Source organism: Microplitis demolitor, chromosome 1, assembly GCF_026212275.2.
Source record: "Microplitis demolitor isolate Queensland-Clemson2020A chromosome 1, iyMicDemo2.1a, whole genome shotgun sequence".
In the NCBI taxonomy this organism is placed as follows: Eukaryota; Metazoa; Arthropoda; class Insecta; order Hymenoptera; family Braconidae; genus Microplitis; species Microplitis demolitor.
In genome coordinates, this window is record NC_068545.1 from 7,875,307 (window position 1) to 7,895,119 (window position 19,813).

At 30.9% G+C, this 19,813-nt stretch overlaps 1 protein-coding gene across 1 annotated transcript; it reads left to right on the forward strand.

Annotated features, from left to right (window-relative positions):
• The first annotated feature begins 1,656 nt into the window (after positions 1-1,656).
• LOC128667628 (uncharacterized) lies at positions 1,657-2,520 on the forward strand. The gene has a single exon (XM_053738540.1). It carries the CDS (start codon positions 1,657-1,659, stop codon positions 2,518-2,520), a length of 864 nt encoding a protein of 287 aa, XP_053594515.1.
• The last annotated feature ends 17,293 nt before the right edge of the window (positions 2,521-19,813 follow it).

Genomic DNA, 19,813 nt, shown 5'->3' on the forward strand with positions numbered 1-19,813 from the left:
GTTATACTTGTCACCATATAAGTCTGGAATGGGATTATATTTAAGTCCTCCTTCAAAAAACGTGTAACGCTACCTCATCGAGCTCTGACCAATTTTGATTTAATCAAATATGCAAAAGATTTAAAAATTCCATATTTCCGAGGTGTTTTAATGAGAAATAAATTACCAAAATCTGGTCCATGGAAAAAGGAATCAGCAATCATAAATCTAGATGATAAAAATGGTGGTGGAACTCATTGGGTTGCATACAAGAAGAATGGTGATGACGTCATTTATTTTGACAGTTTTGGTAACCTTCAACCACCTAATGAACTCATGAAATATCTCGATGTTGGTAGCGTGAAATATAATTATCAGAAATATCAAGATTATGATACCGTTATATGTTGACACTTTCGTCTTAAATTTCTAAATAATCAATTATGAATATATGAGACGAGTATAAAATGCGTTTATTCATGGCTGATTCGTTGACGTTAACACTATCTGGAGCGACCTCCACATTGGAAGCTCAATATTTTCCACTCATTGATTTATCGCCTGGGAAAAGTTATGTCTCGAGGCTTGTAGAGTTGTTAACATTCAATTCTATACCTGATATCGATGAAGGTTGTAATAAGTTGTATTTATCCAGCATAAATGGGAAGGGAACAGATAAAATTATAACAATACCAACCGGAAGTTATGAACTACGTGACATTGAAAAGTATTTAATAAAGGAATTACCTGAGGGAGTAGAATTGAGTATCAGAGCAAATAACAATGAATTACATAGTGAAATTAAATGTAATCGAATTGTAAATTTTGAACCAAAAGATTCAATCGCATCATTATTGGGATTTGGAAATCGTCGACTTGCACCGAACCTTATACACAAATCTGATTTACCAATAAAGATCCTCAAAATCAATGCACTGCGAGTTGAGTGCAATATTACTACTGGTGCATATATGAATAACCGTAAAGTTCACACATTTCATGAGTTTTTCCCAAGTGTTGAACCAGGATATAAGATCATCGAAGTACCATCCCACATCATTTACTTACCAGTCGCAGTACAGTCAATACACAATCTTCAGCTGCGAATTGTTGATCAAGATGGGAATTTGGTGAATTTTCGTGGTGAAACGATTACGATAAGATTGCATATAAAATCAGTGAAATAATGGGGATTGTATTCGATAAAAAAATTGGAGGCAGTTAAAAAAGTCAAGCATCATGCCTAAAGCCCATCAGTCGTCGTGTCCCTGTCAGGGTGCTAACATCTTAGAACGCCCAATTTCTCAAAAGCCTGGGATTAAAATTACGTGGAAGATCGGTAAAATAAGAAAAATCAATTCGTGCTGCATTGTACTACCATGGCGGAAATCTTAAACATCCAAAAACCAATAATCTTCGACGAATCGATTTCTCACTATGAGGTTCATTCACATCAACCTTATGCTTCAACAACATTTAATAATATTGATGAAATAAGAATCGTATTTAACATCAAGATTTATGCATTCTACCGAGTAAGAGTGCTTTACTCATTTGTGGAAGATTTACGAAAGAAGATGGCACTGCTGTTAGTGAAACTATGGAGTTGGTTAACATGGCCATTTGTCACATGTTTGAAGAAATACGCTACGAATTGAATGCTATTGAAATTGATAGATGCAAGAATGTTGGAATACAAGTCTTATGAAGAATTATATATCTTTAACTCCCGGACAGGCTAATTTAATGGAAAACGCTGGGTGGTTACAAACTGATGCTAAATTGACTAATGGTGACGGATATTTTGATATTTCTATACCGCTGAGTTTATTCCTTGGATTCGCTGAAGATTATAATCGGATTATTATGAATGCTAAGCATGAATTAATTCTCATAAGATCAAACACTGATATTAACTCATATCTACATACACCTGCTGCTCGAGAGGCTGCTGAAAAAGTTAAAATAGTTCTTAATAAAGTGGAATGGAATGTACCATACATTACAATGTCGGATAAACAGAAGATTCAAGCACTAAGTTTTATCGTAAATGATCCAACTATTCCATTAAGCTACCGTACATGGCAATCATATGAATATTCACTACTTCCGAAAACGACGAAACATGTTTCGCCTATTAAAACTTCAACGCAATTGGAAAAACCACGATATTTGGTTCTAGGATTTCAAACTGGAAGAAAAAATATTGTGACGAAAAATTCCAGTCACTTTGATCATTGTAATATCCGAGATGTAAAAGTTTTTCTTAATTCTCAAAGTTATCCATATGGAAATTTGAATCTAAACATTAATCGCAATCAGTATGCTTTATTGTATGATATGTATACAAATTTTCAAACGTCATACTATAATAAAAAGCCGGAACCATTGTTGACTAAAGCAGGATTTTTGGAAGAAGCACCACTCTACATCATCGATTGTTCAAAACAAAATGAATCAATCAAATCTGGACCAGTTGACATTCGTGTTGAATTTAAATCAAATGATCAGTTTCCCGATCAGACATCAGCATACTGCTGAAGTCAACATGATCGTATTATTGAATATAATCCATTGAGTAGTGCTGTAAGTAATTAACTTAATAATTATTGTATTAGATAACAAGGTTGAAAGAAATAAATAAATTTTTTCACAATTAAAAATATGTTTTAATAAATTTTATTTTGCTTATACCCAATACACATAATTACTTAATTAATATAGCATGATAAGTACATATAATTATATACGTTTGAAATAAATGTTAAGTATGAATTTATAATTATTTTAATGCATCTTTTAGTTTTTTACATTTAATACAATCTTTTTTGTAAGGATAAAAATGAATTCCTGGGACGTCATAATCAGGACTTGTTATTGAATTATGTTCAATGCAAAACTTATAGTCCATAATTTTAAAGTTCTATTTTAAATTAATTGGTAGTCTATCCCAGACAAATCGTATTTGAGATCGAGCGAATTGGAGAATGAACACATCATCAAGACAAGCGATGTCAGCTGCATCAATTTTTCTCAAATCTGATAATTGATAGAATATCTGTACTGATTTCTCATATGATTGATTACAGCCCTAATATTTCAAAAACCATTGTTTTAGCTGCTGAACAGTTCCATATGAACAAGCATAATGTCCGAGTTTGGAGTGGTTGAATCTGAATGCACATCGAGGTCTGTTTATGTTTTCGAGATTATCAATCGAAAAAAATCTCATTTGTTCTAAATCAATAACTAGGACTGCATAATCAATCATTTCTTCGAATCGTTTTTGCATTGTTGGCCCTTGTACATAAAAATATCGCGCATTCTGAACTAATTGTTTTACCATAGGTTGCAATGATTCATAAGGATGATCACCAGTGTCCTAGTGAATACCATGACGATTCTCATCTTGATCTTCACTTTGTTGCACAATCACAGTGTCAGTGTACTGGATAGGTGGTTTGAATACGCAAATTTTGCATTGATACACACCATTTGCATTATTTAGGTTATAAATATCAACGACACATAATGTCTTGACAAAAAATTTTCCATTGGAAACGATATAACCAACGAAATCCACTATATACTCCATTGTTATTTATTTATCAACTATGCGATTCTCAAATTTTTCAAGATTTTGAATGATTTTATATAAGTTCTTTATCGCATCTTTCAGAGCAATGCAACTTGGGCACGACGAATCTCGTTTGCTTCTGATTATATCTAAATTTTTATAATAAGAAAATAGATCACTAAGAAAACAATCAATGAACTCTGGACATATTTCACCAAAATAATTTTCAACTATTTCATCAGTGTCTATCATACCCGGATGACTAATACGTAAAGAATGTTTTTCACTATCACTCAGCTCCTCTATTTAGCACAGCTATAACTAGGAGGACTTAACAAAAAAGCACGACTTTTATAATGGCAACCCCCTCTAAAAAATAATCTTTGTGGGGATACAGAGTAAAAATGATTGGCCCAAAACCGGTTCAATCAACCGGTAATCCCCCTCTTCTAATAAAATAAACAATATTCTCAGAATAACTTTCGAATTTTTGGCGATAACCCCTTATAGCTGTTCAAAGGTCTAGAACGATCCAAAATATAAAATGAATCCCCACCAATTTATGCGTAGAAAATTCGAGATAATTCTCGAATGTTCGTCCCCCTCTAATCCTACGTAAAACAGTAAAAAATTCAAAATATATATACTAAAAAAGTTCTTGAATATGCACTGAGTCCCAAAAATCTGCTTTTATCGATCGGTGGAGACAGGTCCCAACGAAATCTTCATTACCATTATCAAGTTCCGATTAAATCTGCGTTACCATGATCGGGCTTCAACCAAGCCTGCATTATCATGAGCAAGTCCCAACAAATTCTACATTATCATCATTGAGAAAGAGGCCCAAAATATCGATGAAATAAATTTACATTACCGATAACAGCCCCTAATGACGATAAGAAAAAATCTACATTGCCACATATATGAAAAAGGCCCCAAATATCGATAAAATAGATCTACATTACCTACAACAGCACAAAATATTGATAAAAGTAAATCTACATTACCAACTGCCACTCTTATCATGAGTCGGTAAGGTAGGGCACTGCTTGATTTCGGGCCCATAAACGACTTATTCATCTATTTAGGTCGCGTTCGGAGATATTCCAGAAATGAAATTTTTTTTGTAGTTTTTTTTTAAATTTCTCAGAAACGACTAGATGAAACAATTTTAATCTAATCAGTTCTAGAACTCAATAAAACACGTGAAAAAAATTGATCAATTTGTTTCAGAGATATCGTTATATCTCATATTTTGTTAATGAATGAACCGATTCAGGTGGTTCTTGCGATATTCGAAGGATTTCTTCTGAACTCAGATTTTGACAAAATTCTGGGTCATTCAGTTGAATAGAGTAAGGGATGTATAATATATACAAAAGAGAAAAAACTTTTTTTTTTTTTTATATATTTCAAAAACTGTTGGATCGATCAATTCCAAAATCTAATCAGCTCTAGAATTCGATAAAATCTTTCGATTGCCACCAAAAACGTCTTGATCGGATAATCCGTTCAAGATGTCGTTAATGAAAGAAATAGTAAAAAACGGTTTTTCGCAAATATCTTTGAAACGACTGAACCAATCATTTACAAATTTTATCAGCTTTAAAACTCGATAAAAATTGCAGATTGCACGCCTAACCATCTCAATCGGTGAATTGGTTCGAGAGATATCGTTAGAGAAAAACAGGGCAAAAAAATGTTTTTCGCGAATTTTTTTAAAACGACTGCACTAATTATTTTCAAAATTTAATGAGTTCGAAAATTGAATGCACCGCGCTGATTGCTACATTGAATATTAAAATACGTCAATTAGTTTACTTAGTCGACGACAAAGCGTTAAAAAAATAACATTTTATGCCATTTTCCCGGATAAATCATGATATAATCTATAATGTGTTTGAGTTTGAAATGCTCATAAGAAAACAATTTTATTCACAACAATGTTTTCGGGCTCAATTAGCTTAAAACCAGAGGGAAGTTTTGGGGCTGACTCATAGGGCTCACCGTTGCCCAGTTTTTTTTAATCAGCTGATAATCTCTCAAACTGATTATCTTAAAAAATTATTAAAATTATATGTAACTGATTATCTCTAGAACTGTAATATGACGGTTTAAAAAACGCACATTTCAACGATTCATCAACCGATAATTTACTGTCAGTAAACAGGTTTTTACTTTCGGTAGAGAGAGGAAGCAGAAATCAATGTAGTTTTGACTCAGATCAGATTGTTAATAAACAAAATATCTAAAAATAGGATCTTATATATTATGTGGAATCGATATTATACTTGATCTCACTAGATGTATACACAGTATAGTCCGCAGTAAAACAGAGAAAAATAATAAAAATTTCAAACCTTTCTTTTAAAATCACGATCCTCTAAGATTGAGTAAAATAAATTCTAATCAAAATAAAAGTCAATTTAAAGTTCAAACTTGATAATCTGTTTTCCAAATTTCAACCGTAGAGTAATCTTCCCATTACCATCAATGAATTTGAAATAATTTAAATAATGACTGGCTTACCAGTCACAATGAGCTTTTGTTACATTGTCACCCGAAAAAAATGAATGCTTTGATAATGACAGTAGACGATAAAAAATTTAAAACACACTACAAAAGAAGTCCCTATGAATTTTTTTAAAAATACTAGTTGCACAGATAAGCAGCATTTTACTTTTTCTTCCCTGTGGACAATAATCATATAAATATATATTGGAAAAGTTCTCAGAAATTGAGAGGTGTGACCAAAATAACACGTGTTCCAACGCGACACCGCCTCTCTCCGAGGGTTAACACACGTGCCCATCATTGTTTGCCGCACCAGAGTAAAAGAGCCGCTATTTTACAAGAGGAGAAAACGCGCAACAATCCCCTAGACATACATATCATTCATCTTTAAAACTGCCTTCGTCATTCACACTTTCACATTCATAAAAATTTCTTAAAAAAAATACATTTATATTATTATTTAGAAAAGGACTTAACAAAATGAAAGACCCAAAAATTTTTTCACTTTAATAAGATTTTAAATGGTAAATTACTACTTTTACATATTGAGACAAATCGCTTTTCGTCTTCGCGAATTTAACCAGAAGCCACCAAAATTCGCGAGTTGGACCCTGGCTTAGGCTGGCCTCTAACAATATTTGATTTTACTTGAACAGAACAGTGGGCTGGGGCTCTTGAAAAGTGAAGACCTGCACTTATTCAAACTCGGCAACGTATGTGAAACTTACTAACTTACCTCACGGCTTATTACTTATAAATGTTTTCTTATTGTTGATTGAATTATCATTTATGACTTAATTAATAATACTTTTATTAATCTATTGAAGGACATTACCATTGAAATAGGATATAAGTAAGACGGACAAATAATATATAAAATAAATGATTAACAAAATATGCAAGTACATTGCCAATTGCAATAATAAAAATTACTTACAAGAAAATGCAAGCGCTGGATGTAATGTAGAGAGATGCGTGGCACAGTATAATTTTACGTTATGAGTATACCACCGGTAACGTACAGTACTAGTTAATTAAACTAACTTTATTTATAATAATTAATAACTAAACAATAAAATATAATTGCAAAATAATTGCAGGTAATGTACAGAATATCACAAGTTAACTGCCCGAGTTACAATTAGGTTTTGCAAGTAAATTTCCAGAATTGATACTGAATAATTGATATGAAAATGTCTGTACGCTGATTGATCCAGGATCGAAGTGATTGACCGATATACTTGGACGTAGGGCTAGCCTCGGGACTCTGTCCTCACTTCACTCTTACGGATATGCGTCTACGTGATAATTAGTCATGTGACCTCGGCACTATGACTTGTGTAGTTTCAGACGGCAACGAGATAGAGAAAAATGGGAACTGCAAGGCTGAGGATGACGAAGACAATTCACATTGTCTCAATATATTAACGAGATTAATCTGAGATGTTTGAGATTTATTTTTTTAAACTTTTGGTTTTTTTATTTTTCAACATTTTTAGCCCAGAAATAATATTATCGATATTTATCATCCAAGCTCAGTCATAAACCATAAATCTGAGTCGGAATTTAGAAATTATTCTGATACTGAAAAACTCTAATACAGTCAACATTGATTAAATAGAGTCTTGAGTTTCTACAATTGGCCTGAACAACTTAAAAGAATATACATTAAACTCAGAATGTCTTATATTTTAAAGTTATAAAAAAAAGAAAATTACAAAGAGAGACAACCTGATTTGTTATTACAAGATGCAAGTATTAGCGCAAATGGTTTATTATTGATAATACATTTTTATTGAAAACTATTATCATTTGAAATTTGTTGGAAAAGAACTAATTTTTGAGAAACCCCTATTGTGAAAAAAATTATCTTTGGCGGTATTCAATAGAGGATAAACAAATACCCGGGAAAAAATGTTTTTATAAAATTATATAAAATTTAAAAAAATTTTAATACTACAATTTTATACTGAAAATAGCCTGGTAAAAATTTATATTGATTGTTAAATGGACATAAAATTTTAAATTAATTAAATTTATTTATTCTTAATGATTCATATCCTTGAATTAATGGTGAAATTTCTTAATTTTTTCTTGACCTATGCAAAAGCTGCCAGAGTTGAACGACGGGGCTCTACTTTGCCCAGCACTGGGGAACCTAGCTTTGACACATTTATATTAGCCCATGGTTGGCTCAAGATTGGGTACTCAGTCCTGGCCATTCCAATCATTACTCGAGTCTCGGCCGGGACTGGGTAACCTATGCAGCGGAATTTTCACCAAGTTTTTTTCACATCATTTACGTCTCTTAGATAATTTAAGCGTTAACGATCATGAATTCTACAAGGGTAATAGAAATAAAATTTTTTCAACTTCCCGCTAAAAAAATTGAAAATTTTCAAAAATTCGGGAAGTTATTGGTTTCGGTCCGATTTTTGAAAGTTGAGTTTCTAAGAGATCTTGACGTTTTGAGGTTCTAGGAAGCTATTCTGACTAACTTCAAAATGATGTCCGAGTGTACGTATGTAAATATATATAACTTTTAAACAGATGAACCGATTTTGATCGTCAAGGTATCATTCGACGCGGCTTGTGAATATCTTGAAGCTGAAAAAAAATTAAACTTGATCGGTACGGCTTGTTCATAGATATTCCAAAAATACACTTCTTTCAAAAATGTTTTTTTTTTGGATAACTTGTAATGTGCTCCATGAATTGATTCCAAAATCAACTGGACTCTGAAAATTCATAGGCCGCATCGAATGCAACCTCAACCATCAAAATCGGATGATTTGTTCAAGAGGAGTCGTTGTCGAAAGAATTAAAAAAAAAAAAAATTTTTTTAGTATTTTCGAAATTTCTCAAAAACGACTTGATAAATCTATTTCAAAATCTAATCAGCCGTAGAACTCAATAAAAAGCGTCGATTGCCACCTCAACCGTCTCAATTGGTCAATTTGTTTGAGAGATATCGTTGGAGAAAAAATGGTAAAAAACGTTTTTTTCGAAAACAACGGCATAAAAAAGTATTTTCGAGCTCGAAGAGCTCGAAAACGTATTCACAACAGTATTTTTGAACTCAAGGAGCTCGAAAACAGCGGGAAGTATTGGGTCTGGCCCGCAGGGCCAACTGTTAGACCGATTCTTTAAATTAAATTTATTTGTTTCGTCGGTGTATGGGCTAGGTTTGGCAACCAAGCATGGGCCAGGTCTAGCCATCAGGACTGGCCCTGTGTTATCATTCCAGGCTTCTACCAAGGCGGGGCCAAAACTGGTTTACAATCTCGGCACAAAGGTTTTATATATTTGGGGCAAGCCAGGACCTGTCGTACTTTCCTCTCTGGGAAGTAATTCGAATTCAATTTTAAATGGTAGTTGACAAAACAAAACTTTAATAACATTGAAATTAAAATTGTTACATTATGTTATGCATAGAGAAGGGCAAAAAACATCGATTTATCGAACATCGATGTTTTTTATTCCGTAATTGATTATTTTTTCTCGACGTTTTCGTGAGTTGATGAATCGATTATTTTACAGATTTTAAAACTAATTGAAAAATTTTGAAAATAAAAAAAAAAAATTTTAATCAGTTATGGGCCAATTACTTATCTTTTTATCGTGACAATCTTACAAACCTTTTGGATTAAATTTATTGGCAAATCATTCTGAAAAGAAAGATTAATGATTATAAGGTACTTGAAGAAAATTTGTTTTTTTTTTTTTTCATCTATTTTTATTAAATAATTGGTTAGAAACGCTTTTCTAAAATTATTCAAACTTGCCAAGGAATTATTGTACGTTAAAACGTCTGTTCCATCGGAGCGTTTATTTTCTAAAGCTGGGGTTTTAAAAACCAAACATAAAAACGGATTAGCTGGTTCACATCTTAATGAACTAGTATTTTTAAATTCATTAACTGAAAAAGACTAGATATTGTATAAATTTTTATCAAACTAATTTATTAATCTAAAAATAATTTTCAAAAAGTAATTGTTAAAATTGTTGAAAAATTTACTTATTGTCGAAAAATTACTATTATAGCAATAATATTGAAATGTGTGTTTTTTACGTTAAAAAAAAAAAAAAAAGCAAATGATTTTAATTGCGATCAATACTTAGTATCATTTTCCAGCTATAATCTATGTCTTTTTTGAATTTGATTTAAATTTTAGCGATTTTATTAAGCTAATCATCGTGGAGAAAATAGCCTGGTATCCTACCTAACCATAAGTTAACTACAAGCTACTGCCGTATTCTAAAGGTAACTCAAAGGAAAGTATTGGTGAGCAAGCAGTTACCTTCAAGTTGACAGTAAATTGTTTGGAAACTTGAATTCAATTTGACTACAAGTGTTACTGTCAAATAATAAGTTGATTGAAAGTTTCACTTCAAATTGACGGCAAGTTTTTCTGTCAAATTACATTCAGATGACGGCCGTAGACTTGCATCAACTTGCACACAAGTATTATCAATATATTATATTATATTTATATTTAGAGTGTAGCTATCAGGGTATAGTTTTTTGATAATTGTGTTAGCGACATAAGGTAAAAACTAAATACGATTTTTTTCGATGTTGTTACTCAATTATCGATCACACGTATTATTCCAACATCGATTGATTTTTTCAACATCGCCCACCTCTAGTTATGTATATATCTAAATCTGTAGGGGAAGGGGGAGGGGTAGGGGTAAGCAAAGTGAGGTACCCCTAAAATTTTATTAAAAAATAATTACGTCTGACTTATAGAAATAGAAACAATAGTCATAGTCAAAGACTATCTCTTACAGTTGTCAATAGTTACAATCTTTTTTTTTTTTATTTTTATTTAAAAAATTCTTATTTGGCATGAATATTTAAGAAGTTATTAATTAATAAGTAGACAATTACTAATAATAACCTCCAAAACATACATGCTGCTAATATCCGTTGCTTACTACTATTAATATACTATAAAAAATTATACACTACAACCAGAAACGCCAGTAGTATGACTTAACTCCACTGGATGGCGCGAACATTCCCGGTTACCGAAAGTTCAATTAAATGAATATTTATTTTACCCAATCGATATTCAAATATTTTTCAATAATAACTATTTTTAATTGATAGTTTAAGTATTTTTCCAAAGTTAGAAAAAAAGAAAAAAAATGTCTACTATGGTCTAAATGAACTATGAACTTGACTCTTCTAAACTGAAAAAAAATAGTGTTCAGATAAATTATGAATATACGTCGACCCTTTACAAAAAGTAATTGAATTAAGTCATCAAATTTATCTCTATTTCATTTAATAAATTTTGTGTTACGTTCTGGCTTGAACTATATTTAAATAAAAAATATTTATTTTCTTTTGGTGATATATAATAAAACTTTAGTCTGATGAAGAAAAATTCTTCAATAGAGCAACTACAGCAGATAAGTGATTTCCGCGAACACTGTCGTGGCCCGTAGTTTAAACTCATGACGAGGCATGAGACCCGGGCCTCGGCGACGTTCGCTAGGGCAACCTGAGATGCAACGTTTGACGATTTATTTATTAAAGTTTACCTTAATTTAGTAAATGTGGTGTACCATTTATTATATAACCCTCATCAAATATTGTAAAAATTCATAATCACTGATAATCGACGACGGACACGCCTGGGGTCGATAGATACCCTAATATTGTCAAACATGAACATTTAAATTATTAATATAAATTTATTTTTATTTATTTATTTATTCTAGGGTAATACCTCAGAATGTGACATTTGATTAATTAAAATAAATAGATATTTGAAACAATGATTTAGTTAAAATATTGCGCGACTCGTGATGCGGAGCATCAGAGAGTGCTTTACGATCGAAAAATTTTTTTCGCTTCACTTCGGCAACTATTTGAATTATTATACCTTTGTTGATTCACGGAATTGAGATATGTTGCACACCATTTTGAAGATAATTTAATGAAGATGAATTCCATACTTTTCAAAAATTTATTTAGTTCAATAAAAACCGGAAAACATCAAAATAGGTAAAAATAATTTTCTGTCCGTCAAGTATGAATCCCGTATACACGATAACTTGCACAAAAATCCAGTAATTGAATCAATTTTTTTTTTAATTCTTTGAAAGATTTATAGATCCCCTATTGAAAATGGGTAGGTAACTCAGTGTCGTTTAATTAAAATTAATAAAAGAATAAAAAGGCTGTATAACTATACATATATATATATATATATATATATATATATATATATATATATATATATATATATATATATATCTATGTAAAATAAATATGGATGGTGATATATCTATACATTATACGTCCTTTTATTCCACCAGGGGCGCTTGCACATTACCGTCCTAGTACAGTTGTTTTTTTTTTGTCTTATTGCTAATTGTTAAGCCTGAATTTTTTCGATTCAATTCTTTTTTTTTATTTGTTTTTGTTTACAGATATTTTTTTTTGTTATTAATCGAGATATTTTGAGAAAATTCTTTTATAATTATAAAAAATTACTAACATAATTAAAAAAAAAAAAAACAACAAATTTTAATGACTGAAAATTGTATATATTTAAAATTTATTCGTGCTTTCCGCAATTTTTTTATTATTTCATAATAAATGAGAGTTATGAGTCGTGCTTTTTTGGATTTTCCAAATTTTTATTATTTATTGTTAATATGTTTTAATACAATTAATTTTTTCAAGGCACAGCTATAACATACGATCATCGATTTCCATTGAAATACAAATTAATGTTAAAATCGATTCTGATATAAATCTTTTGTTGTCTTTTGGCTAGCGAGATTGTTTATACTTATAAATTAATTTACAAATACTTGTAAAGTTTTTTATGGAAAAATTCGTGACTATGATAGCCATTTAAATCTTATAAAAGCGGACTAAACTCCCAAAGTTAGGTCAGATTTACAGTTCTGCTCTCTAGCTTACCTTATTGCTCAAATATGACTTTATCATAGATACCCTCATATAACTATGATTTCAGCCTCGATAACCTAATTTAGATTATGGAGGTAAAATCAACATTTCAAATTTTGACTCGGGCGATCTTCTTATGGGTATTTATCATAGCAAATCGTTTATTTGAATTAGGGAGAGACTTGAATCATAAAAATCAGTTTCCCATATTTTATACAATAATACAAATATGTCATTCTGGACAGTCATTTTTTGCATCTCTTTATGAATTGGTCATTTTGACGTGTCAATAAATTATAAAAAAATAAAACATTTATTGTTATTTTTGGAAAACAATTCAGCTTCAAACACTTTATTCATAAAACTATTTTTAAACACCGTTCAACGCCAAAAAAATTTTTACCACCGCTACCGGTGTTCGAATAACACCATTTCCGGGGTCAAATTTAACACTGATATTGTTAATACCGGAAAAATGTTGATTTTACCGATGTATTTTGCGGTGTCCATAAACTACTGAATATAAATTAAATTCAAGTTTATTGTTGGGGTATGTATATTAAAATGTTGATATAAATGACAATTAATGTATAAATATAAAGCACGGGTTAAAATAACAAAATAAACACAAAGAAGTATATAATAACATATAACTACATGCTTGCCGATGCAAAGCTTGTGATCTCATCCCACACCACATCAATCTTGTTCTAGGATCCCAAGGGATTGCCGTACAGACCCCTGTCCAAAGCCCATTCGTGCTCATCTGTCACAATCTCTCTCGGATCTCACAGCAAAAGGAATATATACATACACATTTGTTACATAAAGACAGACACCGCACGCATGTGAACATACATATGGGTTATTCCATGTCAAAATGACCAGAAGTTGAAATTGAGTCCTATAAATTTGGACGAAATTCAGTTAAAACGTTTCTTTTATAATTAAGCAAACATTTGCGAAAGGAAAAAAATCAGAAAATTTTATTCGAATGTTATTTAAAATTCAAAATTCCAGTATTTTTCGAATTTTTCAACTGTATATAGTTAATATCTCAAAAACTAAAATAGATACAGACATGGTCATTGTTTTGTTTCAAAGGTGACACTTGGGGCTATTGAAAAAAATATGTCGGAAAAAAATTTTGAAAAATGAAAAAGTTTCAGAATTCAAAAATTTCAAAAACCGTCAAAATCGTATAGCGACACAAAATTTCGGACTCAAATTTTTTCTTACATTACCTTTAATCAATCTTAAGAGCTCCTGAAAATTTCTGAGGTGTTTCTTCAAAACAAAAAATCGCGAGTATTCCCAAAAGGGTGAGGAATCGGCTTCCCGTTAAACGAAGGTGGACTTCGGTCCCGCCACCCTAACTTTGTTTCAAAAGTATGAATTTTTTAATTTTGGCAAAAAAAATTGTTTTTTTTTTTCACCCCTGAGACCAGCAAAGCTAAAAGAAATGTCTTTTTGAGTATGAAACAGTTTATTTCATTACGTATTTATTACGCGCTTTCATGTATAACTATTCGGGTGGAATTTTGTAATCGATTTCAACGTAACTTCCCGATGAGCTAGAGACTTAAAATTTGGATCATAACTCAGAATTAGATGACAATGGATGAAATTAAAAAATAAATAAATAAATAAATAAAAAGAAAAAAAAAATCGAACTAAAAAATTTGTATCCATTTGTTTGTCTGTTCGGTTTAAATTTTTATATTCCGATTTAGAACTAACTTCTAGACGACTTATATTCTTGAATATAGCTCACAGCTGAATGACAGATAGATAAGCACCGCGTGATAAAGATTCAATAAAGGAGATGGAAAGAATGCGACGACTAGGACCAAAATTTTTAACTTAAAAGTATCGGGCCTTAATTTGTTTCGATATTTTTAACTTCCTGCTAAGAAAATGATTCATTTTCAAAAATTCGGGAAGTTATTGGTTTCACCCCGATTTTCGAAAATCGATTTTTCATCAGATGTCGACGTTTTGAGGTCCTAGGAAGCTATTCTGGCTATTTTCAGAAGGATGTCCGAGTGTCTGTATGTGTGTGTGTGTGTGTGTGAATGGATGTAAACTTTTAATATCTTTATAATGAACTGACCGATTAACATTTTTGAGGTGGCAATCAAAAGGGTTTGTTGACCGTCAACTTTTCTGAAAATTTCAAATCGATTGATCAAATAGACTCTAAGATATGGAAGAAAAACAAAAAAAAAAATTTTTTTTTCAGTTTTTTTCAAATTTCTCAGAAATGGCTCTATCGATCAATTCCAAAATCTAATCAGCTCTAGAACTCAATAAAACGCATCGATTGCCATCTTAATTATCTCAATCGGTTAATTCGTTCGTAAGATATCGTGGGAGAAAAAAATGCTAAAAAACGGTTTTTTCCTAAAAAAAAATAGCATGCAATAGTATTTTCGAGCTTGAAGAGCTCGAAAATGTATTCACAGCAACGTTTTCGTGCTCAAGAAGCTCGAAAACTACGGGAAGTTTTGGGGCTGGCCCGCAGGTTCAAACGATAGACCGATTTTTTAGTATAATTTTTAGTAAAAATGTCTTTTGCTTGCTTTTTAATTTTATTTTTCATAGAAAAAAGTAATTAACTAATTTGATAGATTACTGGTCGGTAGATATAACACCATTTTTGATTTCAGATGTAATCAGGTGAAAAAAAAATGAAATAAACCTGAAATTTCTAGCATATCTTTGTCATTATTTTATCAAGTTGTCTAACATAGATTTTAAAATTACACACACATAATAATAAGAAGGAAATAATTATGGAAATGAAAAAAACTTTTCAATTTACCACCATTTAAAAAACAGACTCACAACTAGAAAATGATATCCCTGAGGTTCATAAAGATTTGAAGCCACATACAGATTCCGAACTTCCTACAGACAGACCTGAAAATTTATGATTGTGAGTGTTTAATAGAACTACAAAAATACTTGTGAGATCTAAAAAGGTAAATGTAAAAAGTATGCAACCGGTAATTGATGCATTAATAGTTCAACTAACAATTTCATTGCGCTGCACATGGAATGAACCGATGTTTGAGTTATCTCATTAATTGCTCATCTCTACACTTCTTACAGTTATAAATTTTTTTAATTCATTTGATAAAAAATATTAAGAATTCTATGTAATTTTCGTAATTATATTGAATCGTGATAATAATAGTAAACTGAGAATTGTAGAAAATTTTTCTCTTTCTTTTGAAATTCTCTCGATCTACCATCGAGTTTACTTTTTCTCTGGTCATAACCTCTCTCCTACATGAGCTGGGACCAACATGTGATTTGTGACGTCAACGGTCCCAGAACAAAGGTCTTAGTTTTATTTAAGAAGCAAACAACCCCTAGCTGAGACAAGTAGAACACATAGCCTTTTATCTCTGGGAGAAACATACATATTCTTCTTGCCATAAAGTGAACACGTCAGCTACAATTACAATAAAAAAAAAACAGTAAATATTAACGAAAATAATCAATGTGAAATAAATTAATTTTCAATTGTGCAAGTTTTTTAGTTATTCATTTTATGAACAATTTGTAACGGCGTAAAATTAAATAAATTCAAATATTTTGAATTTAAATTGTCTTTGAATTCTTCGCGGTTGGTTAATTATCAAAAATCGATTAACCCCGTGATCTAGTTCATCGACTGGTCCCCGGAATCGCCAATTTCGGAGGCTCGTCCTCCCACCCTAATTAGAAATTAATGAGAGTGGGAAAATTAACGAAAATTATCGAGGGATCGCGGATTGAAGTTTTATTAGTGAGATTCTCGGCAGGACGCCAGAAATTACAATACCCGATGAAAAAAGTTTTTGTCTAATCATATATAATTATGCATAATCGTCTATATATGATTGGATCAAAAAATTGGCCAGGTCTAATTATATATAATCAGATCTGTTTATACATGATCATGCATAAATGAATATAGTCATTTTTAGAATCTCATTTAGAATACCTTTAAATCATTAATTAAGTAATTTAATTAGGATTTATTGATTTCATCAATATAAATATCGATTAAATTTAAATAAAAAAAAAAAATTACTATTCGTTGACCACCACTTTACTACGAGGTCACCCATCCAATCAATGACCTACGCCAATGCTGCTTAACTTTAGTGATCGCTGGATTGTACTCTGATCCTCTAGTCTGTTATGAACTTACAATAAAGAAAAGTTTATGGCGTTACTTAACTCAAATAATCAAGTCGATACATCATACGTAAATAATGCACCTAATAATGAATTTGATTTTGTACGTAAATTACAATAGAATTCAATAGATACATATAATCAAATCTATTTATCTATAAACTTATAAATATTCGTATATTAATTGATATCGATTAATACTTTTAAATTGCTGCCGAAACCTTTGAACATTTTCTAAGTATTGGGAATTTAAGTTTATTTGATAGTTGACGAAATAAAAATTGAATAACATTTGCATTAAAAAATTGTCATATTATGTAAAATATATATATAACTACATATAACTTTATATCAGTCATGTCTGATCAGATCCAATTACATATAAACTTATGCACGAGCATACATGAATTTATAGTAGCCATGTCTGATCAGATCTAATTGTATATGGATTTGTATCAGTCATGTCTAAACAGATCTAATTATGTATAGACTTATATATACTTAGATCTGATCATATATAGACTTATATATGGCAGTAAATGGAGTTGACAGCCAAGTATTATCATGTCTTATTATATATAGAGTCATATATAATCAGATCTGATCAGATCTAATTATACAGTCGAGTCTCGTTATGAGTCCGCTCGTTATGAGTCCGTGAACCAGGATTTCCACGGAAGACCTTCCCCCTCCACAACGTGAAAAAAAAATTAATTTCAGAGTCTCGATATGAGTCCGTATATTCATGAAAAGAAATTAAGAGTTTATTTATCATATTAGTCCTATTTACATATAAGAAACATAACACTCAAGTCAAACGGACTCATAACGAGATACTGGAAACAATCACGTACACACTCACACGCTTAAAAAGTAGGGGAAGTTCAACTCACGACTGTCGCCTGCGCTGACAGAGTGGGGGTACACAAATTCTTAGAATTATATTCCCCTACACCCCTTTATGCGGGTTCATAACGAGACTCGACTGTATATAGACTTATATATAATTAGATCTGATCATATATAGACTTATATATGGGCTAATAACAGCCAGGTATGATCAGATCTAATTATGTATGGGGTCATATATAATTATATATAATCATGCATGATTATATATAACTTCATATATGATTATATATAATCATATATGATTATATATATGAACATATATAATTATATATAATTAGACAAAAACTTTTTTCATCGGGTAGTCATTAAGTTATTGTTATATGACAATTTAACCTGTATTAATTAATAAAATAAAAATTACAAGACTAAAAATTAAGTGCTGTGAAAATAATGATAAACGAATTTATTAAATTAAGTAAAGTTATTAATTGATGTCAGTAGATTAATAAAATCGTTAAAAGAAAGTGAAATTTAATATGAAGAAACAAATACATGAAACTGAGAGAGACAGCAATAGACGCGCGAAGTAGAGAGAGATAGCATCAGTGTCCGTATCACTGAAATCTTTTACTAAAAACTGATGCTGGAAAACTGAAGATAGAAAATTGTCGTGTTGTAAAATAAATTGGTAAAAATATAGCCGGAAAACTATAATTAGATGCCGTGAAATTTGTTAATTAAATAATAAATTGTGTGTGTGTGAGTAAGTCAAGTGGCCAGGAAATTAATTAAAATTGTGTGTGTGCGCGCGCGCGCGCGCGCGCGTGTGTGTGTGTGTGTGTGTGTGTGTGTGTGTGTGTGTGTGTGTGTGTGTGTGTGTGTGTGTGTGAGAGAAATAAATAATTCTAGTGAAATTTTTAATTAGTAATAAAGTCCAGGGGACTCGTTTTAAATTAGATCCAGGGGATCAGGCCGGTGGCCATTAAATAATATAATAAAGTCCAGGGGACTAATAATTGTAAGAGTATAAAGTCCAGTGAACTAAGTTGTTTGATAAAGTAATTATAAGAAATTACAAAAGCCCGGTGGGCATGATTGTTAAGTGATAAATAAAATTGATAACTGCATTGAATAAATATTGTGTATAAATAATTTAACTCCTCAATTCCTCACTCATATAAATATTTCAACGACCCTGATTTTTTTTCAACATCTCCGGTTCTGCAAGACCGAGGTTTAGCTTCTAGTGGCGCCCTAATTAAGACCTATTAATTAAGGCGCCAAAACATAGCAAGGTTGAAAATTACCCTGTTACAAATTTTAGTGTAGTATAATACACTCATCGAATAAATAACTAGCGATAAAGATCCATCAAAGACACATTATATATTTGTTCTTATAAAAGGTATGCATGCCTTACGTATCAACTTTATATTAACTCTTTTTCTTTCAGCTAATCGTTGTGTCACTGCTAAAGAAAAATATTTGAATTATTGCTATCTATTTTTATACAAAGTTAACTAATTTCTAATAGTAGTCAGCTTTTCAGAATTAAATTGTCTATTAGATTGTAATACTTTTTGATTTAAAAATAATTTAGTATTAAACATTGAATTTTCATATTGCGGCTTAGCTATATTAAAAATTTTAATTTTGTATTAATCTCTTTTTTAGTTGTTTAAAAATTACTTTATTTAATCACATGAAATTATTTAATATCGATACAATTTGTGCTTAAAAATTAATATTACGTTCCTTGAGGAGAT